At 53.3% G+C, this 12655-nt stretch overlaps 2 protein-coding genes across 2 annotated transcripts; one reads left to right on the forward strand and one right to left on the reverse strand.

Moving 5' to 3' along the window:
• Window positions 1-5905: 5905 nt before the first annotated feature.
• UMAG_02390 (uncharacterized protein) lies at window positions 5906-9949 on the reverse strand (the record flags this gene model as incomplete). Its single annotated transcript, XM_011390387.1, has 1 exon — window positions 5906-9949. The coding sequence occupies one exon, from the start codon at window positions 9947-9949 to the stop codon at window positions 5906-5908; it is 4044 nt and encodes a 1347-aa protein (XP_011388689.1).
• Window positions 9950-11447: 1498 nt separating this feature from the next.
• UMAG_10141 (uncharacterized protein) lies at window positions 11448-12505 on the forward strand (the record flags this gene model as incomplete). Its single annotated transcript, XM_011390522.1, has 2 exons — window positions 11448-11549; window positions 11630-12505. The coding sequence occupies 2 exons, from the start codon at window positions 11448-11450 to the stop codon at window positions 12503-12505; spliced, it is 978 nt and encodes a 325-aa protein (XP_011388824.1).
• Between the last annotated feature and the right edge of the window lie 150 nt (window positions 12506-12655).

The following is a 12655-nucleotide window of genomic DNA, read 5'->3' on the forward strand; positions in this document are numbered from 1 at the left end:
GTGCTAACTTTGCGCGTAACCGGTCGGATAGACCGAGGGATGGCAAAGAGAGGCTGAACGACTGGATACGGATCGACAAACGTATGCTGTTCGGTCGTATCTCACCACCGGCGAGGTGATACAGATACAGCAAGACCGGCAACGACTAATCAGCGTTAGGCTGCACTACAGTTGAATGTGTTTGATCAAGGATGTTCGGATTTGTTAAGGCTTCATTTGAATTGGGCGCCTGCTCGACTACGATGGTGGGATGGTCGAGGCGAAACCTGCACGGAATGCTCGGACAAATGAGACGGGCGAGCGGTAAGTGTAAGCAAAAAGCGAAGCGCGTAAGGAGCTGCTGATGAAACGAGATCGATGTCGACGAAGCAAGATTTATGCTGAAGAGGTGGCAAAGCTTTATGCAATGGCGGCGCTTTTTGGAGACGGGGCGGGGATGAGATAGCAGAAGAGGGACAGCTGGAAGTGGGTGATGGATACGCCGATGGAGATGCAATTGTGCTTGTAGCGAATATGTCTTAATTGCGTTCGGATGCGGACCGAAGAGCCAACGGGGCGCTGCGTACTTGTGGCTGGTGAATGTGGCCGACCAGATCCGCTCCGGGCTGCAACAAGGATTGAAGATTTAATCGGTTCTCCAAGCGAACAGCGGATGAAGGTGGAAGCTGGTCGTGATCACAAGGGACTTCCGTCAGTACGAGGCCCCAAAGGATGCACTAGATGGTAATGGTGGTGGTTGGAGGGAATGCAACGAAACTCAGAAGCTGTCCCAGGGAAAGGCAAGCCAGCACCCAGCACTGACCAAGAGCCGATGGTTCCGGATCGGCGAGCTTCCCGAAGAGGTGCTTCTGTCGCTCAGGTTCACGCTCGTGGCTTGCATCCGTGTTTGTTAAGCTGGCAGCCCGACCAGAGGAAGTGTGCGACCAAACAAGGTGCGAGCGCCATAGCACATTCATGAGGTGCAGCCTCGATGGTGACAAAGCCGTTCAATCCAGCACCTTGTACAAAGCACGGAGACCGCAGTACAGCGTTAGCGATCGTCTGCAGCGCGATGTAAGCCGCTCGGCACAGCAACCTCATATTAGCACGGTAAACAAGCGCGGGGCTCGGGTCGAAGGCTACATCGGCCAAAAGACGCGAGACCTGTCTGTAACAGAAACCGCGTGGTCGAGCTGCCAAGCGAATCAGAGCTCAAGATACATGCAAGCCTGCGCCAAAAAATAAGCGTACTTGAACAGCCTATTGATTGGCAGCCGCTGGACAGCCGAGAATCGGAGCTGTGTGCCGCCAAAGAAACGGAAATCAGGCAGACCGGTACCCAGAATACAGCCCGGTATGGCAGCCGTAGCACCCGGGTTCGGCAATAAGCGAAACAGAATGAATGCGAGATTCGCATTCGACCCTCTTTTGCTCGTGGTTGCTTCAAATCGTCACTACGGATGTCACTCTCTTTGCGCCTCGTCACAACCGCAACGAGCGTCGACTGAATCATCTCGGCGCATCCTTCGAAGACGCGCAGACTGGCAACGCAGAGAAAAATATAGAACGTATGCAGCCCCGTTGACGGGCTGAACTTGTGCATCTGAGCTTTTGACCTGGCGGGGCTTGAGCACAGATGTCGAGCTGGAGAGTGCATGGTATCGGGCTAGCGAATGAAACAGCAGGCGGCTGCTCGAGTTCAAATCCAACAACCATGCTAGGCGCTGCAGTCAAGACAGTCTTTAGTGTCGTTTTTGGCTCTCGTGACAAAGACCGATGCAGTGGTCTTTCATCGGCATTGCAGCCGCGCTTCAACTCAAAAGGGGCCCGTGACGAAACAAGCGATGCAACGAGCGTTTCATCTCAATTTCAACGGAAATGCTGTGCGCGGCTTGCAGAGAGAGGTCTTGGTCCGTGTCACCCCACAATGGCCGCCACCGCCACAATGCGAAGCAAGGGTGAAATCGACCGAACCGAAGCACTAGCAAAGCAACAATGTGAACAGCGTGGGTTCTTGCTTGTTTGCCCGGCGAAGCAGGCCGCACTCCTCAACCGGAGTTGGTCGGCAAGCTTGAATGGCGCGTCACAACCTTATTAGAAGAGATCTCGAGCCTTAGCTACCAAGGTTTAGGGGTCGGAAGTCATTCCGTGACATCCGACTGTTCGCATGACCTTTTCGCCTTTGGCGCGTGGCTTCGTTTGGCTGATCCGAACTTCGAATACGAATTTTGGTTGTCACGAAATCTTCCGCCGCCTTTCACGGAGCTAGGTTGCTCGCGTTGAAATCATTCAAGATTGACCGTGCTCTGCCGCTCTCATTGGTGACTGCTGTGTACATTCCGATCAGCTCTTGCAGGTGCTTCTTGGTGCTCTCACCTGGTATTACTGTTCTGGCTTGCACCACCAGCCAAGCCAAGCTCCCTTTTGTGAGCTCCATCCTCAATCGACGGCTTTTGATCCATAAGTGAGACCGCAAGGCCACGAGCTCCACAGCCCTGCTTCACTGACAACGGTACCAATCGAAGACCACATTCCAATTTGAACGAAGCTGCTCTGCCATGCGCACACGCGACTCTCCTCTGCATTGACGCATGATGATGTACTGCATCCCGCTTGCGACAAGACAATACAAATTAGCGGCGATGCAGAAGTTACGAGTAGGGGACCCTCGGCTATCGGAAAGAGTTCGTCAAAGGGCTAGCACCGTATCTACAGGGGCGAGTGGTCTAGGGGAGAATAACGCGACGATTCACCTGGGCTGGGTCACCGGTCTAGAAAGCTCGGGTGAAAATGCCATGGCGGTCTCAGATCACGTGCAGTCCATGCTTTGCATTGTCTTATACTAGGCGGCTGGTTTTACTAGCTTGTCTGGAGCGAACGTCCTAGGGCAACAGCTTCGCACCGGCGGAGTGATTGAATGGCATTTCAGTCAGATCAGCGAGCTTGAAAAACTTCTGTTCGCCTTCAATAGGTCGGAGCTTGTTGTAAGCTTCGTTCGTGATTGTTCTCGGCTTTCTAGAACCGTTTGGATAGTCGAGAGTGTGTCAAAGGGGTGAGTCATCTCGGCGGTTTCCCCTTCACCTTCGTACATGCTCAATTTGCCCCGCCGACACTTTCGATTTCCCTTTTCCCTTTTCGCCAATCGAGAATCTGCTTCTTCTAAGATTTGGACCATCGGCATGACAGACGCAAGCGAGCTTGACATGTATCATGATTTGCCAAATGTTGACTTTGCGACCCTACATGGATTCGATGGAAGACGCCTACTCGAAATTACGCGTTCACGGTTGTCTCAATCAGCTGATCTGCCGAGACAAGACGTCAGAGGGGTATCGATCGCTACGCATTTCAGACAATCGGATTCGAGATTTTCGTCGTCACTTGCGGGCTCGCGGCCAGCCAGAAGTGTCGGTTGTAGTGAGTTTATAAGGCTTGATGATCATGCACATGCAATGCCAGCTTGACGAACAGCCTGCGCTATTGTGACCAGCCAGATTCCGCGGAACGTTGCGCGCCAGCTCCAGAGTGCAAATATGAACAAAATCGGTCTCTTGTGGATGTTATCAAGAAGGAACTAAAGTGAGCAAGCACATCATTCCACATGCAATCAGATAGGTCGGGAACCAACTCGCGACCAGGCGAGTACCGCATGAACCTGTCACAATCAGCACACTAGCGTGTTTCAGCCGCCGTGTTACACTGTACTTGGCAATGATCCTGTTTGTAGAGGTCGCATGGTCCTGCAGCATCAGTCTCGCTAGATTCAACAGCGTTTCAGCAGATGCAATGTCTTCTCATGCCTCGGAGGTTGTCCCGAAAGAGCGGTTGACTCGTGACGCAGCCTTTGAAGCTTTGTCGGCCAGGCATCTTGACGCTGGTTGACTCAGAGGCATGCAAAGTTCGGAATTTACAACACACTCGTAATTGTCAAAAAAAAACAAAAACAAAAAAAAAAACAAAAAAATCTGCCCGCATTCACGCCTGGGAGCAACCAGAGCACTGATATCATCCCACGATCGACGTGTACTTTGATTGTTTTTCTGCGACTTGCTCTGTTACTGGTGTCCGCCAGTTTTACTCACTGTTCACCAATTGGATGTGTTTGGCAGAGTCACAGTCTACTGTGCAGTTTGATGCAGAATACTCGACCGAGACCCAACTTGGTCCATCGGGCTATACGCCGACAGGTCAACGCGAAAGCATTAGGATCCAAAGAAGCCCTTTGCCTCTCATGCCTGTTTCTGCGATTTGGATGGCAGGTAAGAAGTCCACGCATGTGTCGTTAGAGCGAAGCTGGGAATCAGAGAGGCACCATCACGCAGCACATGCAGGAAACTCATCGCATATCTTGCGACGGAGCCATGTCGGACCAACCCTTTGCCAATCTCAGATAGGTTAGGTGCTTGGTGAGACCGAAGGCGGTTTTTTCGCTCTGTGGGGATATGTCTTATGCGACACTGGATCCTCGGTGATTCAGTGAAAGATCAACTCTCGGCTCGTGCATGCGATGTAAATGTCTGATAAGGACATCTCTGAATGCTTCTCTGCAGGTGAGGGAAGTGCACTTTAGCACACGCCAGGCAACATCTAGTGAAGCCTGTCTATGAGCGGAACATAAGTTAACCCATCACATGGACTCGTGAATACGATCTTCGCGAAATTTCGACCGATCGAGAAAGAGAATTCACGATTTGAGTGAGTGACACCGCTCACCTGTCGCAGCCACGAGAGCTGTGTGTCGTGTGTCGTTTGTCACAGGGTCACGCCCGTTATTGTTAGAGTTTCGGAGACAGAGCTCTCTGATGCGCGACGGCGTGCAAACTTGGCACGGGCTCTCAACGAAAACATGGCCTTTCTCTTTTCACCAGGGCAAAGATCCGAGGCGGCTGCTCTGTGTTGATCCTCACACGACAACCACGGAATTTGGATCCGGCCCGGCAAGCGTGCCATTCCTTCAGTCACGGGCGTGGCGCAAAAGAGCCGAAACTTGAATCAGGCTCGCTCACACAATCACGCGGAGTAGAATCACAAATGCACATAATACTGTAAGCGATGACGAGGGCTGCGTTATGTCGTAGAACTCGTTTGTCTCGGATTTCAGAGCACGCGCTTGCTCGGCGTGTTGCCTTCCGGGGGCGGCAGTGCTATTCTTGATTGGATTCCTGGATGCATGTTATGCAGCATCACACCAGTCACGAGTTCCCTTTGGATTTCCTATCTCTGCACTGCCTGCCACGAGGCAAGGACGCACAAGAAAAACAAAATCACGCCAAGTTAACGCAAGATCCTTCTTTGGTACCATAAAATCAAGGTTGAACGTTGTTCTCGCACTCCTCGCTTCGTATTGCTCGTCAACTATTCACTCTCTTCACTAAATACAGTATTTGATTTTGAAATTCGTGAATGCTAGTGATGTGAACAAAATGGTACAATCGTTAATCGCGAATATGCAGCTCGCTTCGGGCTTTAGCTTACGTCGAACCGCGCAATCGACCTGATCTACTCATGACCTCTGACTGGCGAATAGATAGCTGATAGCAACGTGGCCTCCTCTTCAGCGTCGTTTGCCGCCTAAATCCTCCGGCATCATCCTTCTGCTTCTTTTGGGTTACTTTATGTTCATTTCCCGCCCGCGTTGCCGAACGCACTACCCACAACCCGATTCATTCTTGATCCATGGCAGCCAATCGTGTCCCGTTCCACCGTTCTCAATCGGATGACACACCGAAAATGTCATTCTCTTAACTCCGAAGTTTCACCCTTGACCCAGCCCCTCTGTTTGAAAGCCATATCGACAAAAACGTGTGCCACCCATTCGTGATTATGTTTGGAAAGTGAAATCGCCGCTGCTCTGACAAGCCGAGTCTGGTAGCATAGAAACAAAGATTGATTCACTTGCATCGATGCTAAAGCTGTGCGCCACACCTCAACGATTGGCCCACTTGAGGTCGCGCGCTCGGAAACCAACCATCTCCTCGAGCGCCTCTTGCACGTCGGATTGCGCCAAAAAGTAGGCCGCTTCGGTGCCTCGGTTCTTCTCCAGATCCACCGTGGTGCACGTGACAGGCGCAAACAAATCCAAGGTGTTGACGTACGCCAACAGCTTTTCGTCCTGGCTGAGCGCAAGCACAAAGTCAAACGTGTGAGTCTGATGATAGTGATGTGGAAGATGGACTGAGACGGATCCGTGGTGAGACCGCATCGAAGAGTGGGGCGTAGGGTGGTGCTGCACGACGGGCGACGATGCACGCGTGCTGTGCGCTGTAGGCATCGGCCAGTAGTTCGAAGGCTGCTTGTACGCGCTCTCCAGCGGTGAGTGGTGAGGCTGATCTGCCAGACGCTGTGCAATGTCGTTAGGCCTCTGCGCCGAAAGCGATGGCGTCGACGCCGACGACTGCTGACTACCGCTGTGGGCTCCTGGCGCAGACATCGATCCAACGATGCTCATTTGCATGATAATGTGCTGCACTGCCGCCACTCTGCTCGCGTGACGAGGTAGAATCAGGCAGTTGGTGCGACACGGCACCACGCGCAGCGAGTGAGAGAATCGCTCGTGAATCAGATTGGCCACCTCAGCTGACTGCCTTCGTGCCCATTGCGCTTCGTGCGAGTTGCGGTCGCCAAGCTTGTCGTTCCAGAACCGCCAACACACGGAAGCACCCCGCTCCTCAATGTACGAGTTGGGCGTGCGTTCGGAAAAGTACGACAGGATCTCGCGCACAGGTCGAAGGTCGAACGGCGCAACCAGGCTATTCCAGTGGCTCTCTCCAGCATGCTTGACAAAGCAGCCGTCCTCTGCAACAAAGCCGATGCTGTCGATGCGCGAAGCAACGCGGTCCAAGTCGTCAGTGCCCATACCGCTGAGAATGTAGACGACATTCTTGCTGTCTGCGGCCAAATCGTTGAGCAGCGCGAACAGCCAATCGGGAGGACAGAAGCCACCCTGCTCGTGTGCGGCAAGTGGGTCGTAGGTAACCAAGGTTTCTTCGAGGTCAATGAGCAACAGACGCGAGTGGGCAGCGCGCCATTCCGATACTAGCTGGGCAACCTCAAGCCGCGGCACAAACATGTTTTCGAGTCTTTCCTGCTCCAAGTGCGCCCGTTCCAGGTGGCCCAGTAGCGAAGTGATCCACTGCTGCGCCGTCTGGGTGACCACGACGCGGTGCAGATCCGTCCATCGTTGCACCATCTCAGACTCGTCCATGGTGAGCGCCTTATGGATGGCGTGTGCCACCTGCTTGGTGTTCCAAGGGTTGATGCCTATGCAAGCACGAAGGCCAGAGTAGGTGCCCGTGAATTCAGACAGCACTAGAGGGCGGTGGCTGACTTCTTGGCAGACGACAAACTCGTGTGAAGTGAGGTTCATGCCTTCCCGCAGACTGGTGGCGAGGAAACAATCAGCCACGGTGAGCAGCGCCAAATACTGACCGAACGTGATATCTTGGACGTGCAGGAACACCACGGGCTGGTAGGTGAGTGTGCTATACTTGTTGTTGATGCGCGAAACCACGTCGGTCGCCTCGCCAATCTCCTCATTCTCCTCGGTCGTAGCCAAAGCAACTTGGATAAGCACGACCTGGCCTGCCCATTTGGGATTCTCATCCAAGAAAGCTTCGAAGGCGAGCAGCTTTTGACGTACACCCTTGATCCAGTCCAGCTTGTCCCTGCCGACAATAATACGCTTGCCTGCGTATTTTTGTCGCAGCTGAGCGACCCACTCGCGCACCTCGGGGTCCTGGCGTTTGGCGTTGAGGCTACGAACATCAATACCGATGGGAAAAGGTGCCACTGTGACAAAGCTACCTTCGAGCTGCACTCCCTTAGGTGTCGCCTCGAGCTGCAAGATGCGACTGACCGTCTGGCGAAAGTGACGGCAAAAGTTGTGCGTCTGGAAGCCAATGAGGTCTGCGCCAAGCATGCCCTTCAGCAGCGTCTCGCGCATGCTTAAGCAACGGAAGATCTCCGAGGACGGAAAGGCGATGTGCACAAAGAGACCGATGGTGGCATGCGGCAGACGCTCGCGCACCATCTGTGGCACGAGCAGCAAATGGTAATCGTTGATCCAAACAATGTCACCTTCCTGGTAGACGTCCTCGATAGCGTCAGCGAAACGGCGGTTGACCTCCCAGTAAGCACGAAAAGCCTCATGTTCGTTATCGAGACCTTTAGAGGTGGGTGAAGTGTAGTGGAAGGTGGGCCACAGGATCTGCTTGCAAAAGCGGTTGTAACTCAGGTCAAAGTCATCATCTTGGAGCCACACGGGCATAGACGATCGCTCCTTCATGTACCTCTGCTCGAGATGACGCTTTTCTGCAGGACCAAGCCAGCCTTCAGTGGACAAAGCAGGCGTGCCGACATAGAGCTTTCCTGCACGCAGGCGTTCTCGTTCGATACTCTTGACCGCATTGATGAGACCGCCGTTAGCCGAAGGATTACTGACGAATTCGAAAGGAGGTAAGGCAAGACCGGTGTCATCATCGGCGACCGTGTCTAGCGAAGCGGTGGAAGTGCGGCGTCCGAGATGCGAGCGGCTAGTGGACGAGGCTCGGCGGCCATTGTTTCGGCGCGTGGTGGATCGCATGCTTCTGTTGCGGCTAAAGACAGAAGACGGTGCAGCGGGCGGGCCCTGATTGCTGCTACCACCGGCTTGGTGGTGGAGATGAGATCGTCCCTTGATGGTAGCCGTCGGAGACGAGGCGACAGATCGTTCCCGTCCTCGCGGTATGCGAGCATGGCCAAGCAGCTCTCGCGAGGACGGTCTCTCGACGGTTGAAGTAGATGCTTTGCGCGTCTGGGCAGGCGAAACTGGCACGCCTCTTCCGTGGTCATTGATCGAACCGCTCGCTACGGCACTAGCCATCTTGACGCTTTTCAAACTTGTAGGTGCACCAGGTGTTTTGGAGCCAGAGCCGGGTCCAGGAGCGTTGTTGACAGACTTGGACGCGTTAAGACTTTTAAGGGTAGGCAACTGACCAGGTCCAGCCGAAAGTGCTCCTGAGGGATTGGCTTTGGTCATACTGAGCGACATGGGGAAGGCGCGGGCGAGTCCGGGTGGTCGGTTGACATTGCCAGGTGTCTGAGAACCTACCATGGGAGTGACAGCGCCAGATCCAAACGGGTGGTGCCTCTCGCTCTCGAAAGTGGAGATAGGAGGCGGTACAGGTCCAGCTTGCCTGGCAGCGAGATCGGAAATGATGCTGAGCGGAGTAGTGATGCCGAGCTTGCCGCCAGCTCTGGCGCCAGGTGTGCGTGTACCTGTTCCTTCTGGCGCCAAGGCAGTCGTGGCGAGCGCGGTCCCACTGCTGGTGTTAGTGTTGAAGCTGGTGCGACGGCTCTTGGGTGTCGCAGCAGAAGCAGCAGCAGCAGCAGTAGTAGTAGTAGCAGTAGCAGTAGCAGTAGCAGTTGGCGCCGTCTGCCCTGACAAAGATGAGGTTCCAAAGGAGCTCGAGCCTTGGGGATCTGAGGTGATAGCAGACCGACCATGGTCGGATGCAGGTGCGACGGGGATATCCGACGCATCAGCAGTAGCACCAGTAGCACCGACGATGCTCGTATGTTCCGACATGGATCCTCTGCGGGAACCAATGTGCGGACTTGACGCTCCCGAAACAGGTGCGTCGCGCACATCGAGCCTAGGAACCGCAGCTTCGGACATGAGCTCGCTCATGTTGATCTTGGTGTCCGCGAAAGAAGGCTGGCGGCTTTTAGGTGACCTTGCCGGTAAAGGCATGGAACGTGCTTGGCGGTCTTGCGACAACAAGGACATGGAAGCCGCCAGCCTCGAATTGAGTTCGTGCAGCGGGAGGGGTGTTTCTCTGGGCAGCGACTCAGGTGAAGGTGGAGCAGTCGATTCTTCTGGTGACTCCGCGAAAGCTGATTCGTATTCGGGCTCGATAAAGTGAAGTGTGTCGGGAAGGAAGAGCGAGGCGATCACCACGCGGTGACCACCGAGATTGCCTCGACGCGGCATTGTTGTTGTTGCGAACTTGATGCACGTCTACAGATCAGAACTTCCACTGTGATACTTGTGCAAGGAGAGAAAGACGATGGAGGATGGTGAAGAATACCAGCGCCCAGGTCGATCAAGTTTTTAAATGGTCGCAGTAGGCTCCATCCAGTTCGAGGATTGCAATCGCAGATCGGGCCAATATATCTAGTCCGAGCTGAGAGGAGGAGAGCCAAATCGTCGAAGCGTTAGTTAAGGGCGAATCGAAATTAACACTTTAGCTGCAGCAGACACGAAAGGCTGACAGAGTTGATGAGTGGTGGTCTGAGACGATGTCGAAGGATCGAAGCGTGCCTCTGTTGTCAAGCTTCAAGGCGCAGGTGTGGCTTTATGTACGTATGTGTCAGGAGGACAGCGCTGGAAGAAGCATACGAGCGGAAGAAACGACTAGAAAAAATTCAGCCGTTGCACGCGTCACTCATCATTCAGATTCACGATTGCCAGTCACACAACACAACTTGACGGTTGGTGAGTGGAAGCGTGCAGCATGACACATCCCTTTTCTACAGCTCTCTGTAGCCCGCCCATGAGACAATTCGGCACCAAGTTCTTGCGCACCAGACAAAGCATGTTCGTGCCAAGGTGGCTGGTGGTCCATCATGAATGGATTGCGGAGGCAGTAACGATCAACTGCCCCCCAAAAAAGGAAGCAGAAGCAAGGATCTGCTATCGAAAAGCCCGGCAAATGTGAATCACGAATCGCACACACAAATCGACGGTGGGGGGCTCCAATAATCAATCAGACACGCGGGACGAGTGTATCAAATTGAATAATTTATGGATCACGGATGTGGAGGGCGAACAAGCACGAACAAGCACAAAGGGCTTCAGCTGCTCTGCCAAGGCGGTGAAGAGTTCCGAGGTTTGCCGACACTATCAACAACGACGAACGTTCCTCGCTCTTCTTCGAGCGAGCCTCAGACTTTCAGATTTCTTGTCCCAAGTACAGACGTCACGGAGAGAGTCTGCTTGCCTGTTTGCTTCTCACGTCACACGTCCCTACAAAGACAACCACATGTGAGTGTTGACAGAAAGATTGATTTGGTTTGTACTTGGGACCAGTATGAATTCACGATTGAGAAACACACCTTCGTGAGTGGTCTGAGCACGTAGTTGAAGAATACAATCCAAGTCCGACTGGTTGTCTAGACACCCTTTTGGTAGAACGTTGGTGGTTAAGCTTCAAGTCACGTCGAGTGAAAACAGAAGTTTCTGGAACGGAAAGCGATGCTCTAACATTTTCCGATGTCTTCAACCACAGTTACACGATAACTTACTCACCACTTTGTAGACCTCGAGGCTGAGTTGGATGCCGAGCACAGCACGGTCCATCTCCTACTCGTGACTAGCCGCCGGACCCTGTTTCTCTTCTCGCAACTATTTTCCTCACCGGCACTCACGACTCGTAACTTTGCTCAGTCTGATCCACAATAACTCGTCCGCGCCGGCTCTGTCCTCGAAGATGGCGACGGCCAAGATTGCCACATTGGCTATTCGAACGCTCGCCAAACCCATCGCTACACAGCTCAAGAGTCAGGCAGCTCAACATGAATCGTTCAAAAGGGTGAGTTCGAACCCACACATCCTGACTGGAATCGCGAGACTTGACTGACGCACACGTTGGCCTCTGTTGTGCACAACTAGATTTGCATCGCACTAGCACAACGAATGCACCGTACCGAGATGGCATTGCGGACCAACCTGCTTCCGAATGGCGTACAGCAAAAAGTGCGTCCTCTTAACGATGCTAAAGCGATAGCTAACGGGGCCAATGCAATCTCGGAAGGGTTTCTGTTCTTTGTCGCTGCAGCACTGATTCTTGGAGAAACGTATAGAGGATCGAGGAAGAAGGCGGAGCAACGAGATCGGACCGAGGACTCGCTCAACCAGCTCAAGGAGCAAGTGGAGAACATGGCGTCGGTGCTAGGCATCGATCTGGAGGAGCTCCAACAGTTGTCGGAACAGGAACAGGACGGAAGCAATCATTCTGGATCAGGATCATCAAATGCTGGCTTAGTCTCGAACCGTCGAGCGGATGGCAACGGCGACGTAACAGAAGAAGCGGATCCCTCGTTGGTGGAAGCACGCTTGAAAGTATATAGAGACAAACAAGATGAGGATCTCAAGAACAGACAGTTACAGGCGGCAGTATCAGTGTTGCTCAACCTCGCCCTCAAGAATCGCTGGGTGGTGGGACCAGAGGCTTTGGAATTGGAGAGCATTTTGGGCAATCGACAGACAACTTTAGCGACAGCCTCGACATCTCCAACGCACGTTGCGCAAAACCAGCAGCCCCCAAGCACATCCAACGCGATTCCTGAGCGTGGCTCGGCTGCATCGACATCCTCGTCTGGCGACGATGAATCAGCTCTTCGACCTTCTATCATCCAACAGGTTGCTTTGGAACGCGCGAAAGCATTGACAAGAGAAGTCCGGTCCCCAGGAGAAACCGATTCGCAACCTCTAGACGTATCCTTAGCCAACTTGCTAGCGCAACATGGGCAGACAGCTTCAACATGACCTTTACCACCCATCAACTTTCGAGAAAATTCCACCATTCATTGCTGCAAACCATCTGGCGTCGATTGAAATTATTTCACCGCACACTTTACCGGGACAACACTTGAATCACAATATGAGAGAGCGACGTCAACTTAAGATTAGAACAGG

Source organism: Mycosarcoma maydis, chromosome 5 (assembly GCF_000328475.2).
Source record: "Mycosarcoma maydis chromosome 5, whole genome shotgun sequence".
NCBI lineage: Eukaryota > Fungi > Basidiomycota > Ustilaginomycetes > Ustilaginales > Mycosarcoma > Mycosarcoma maydis.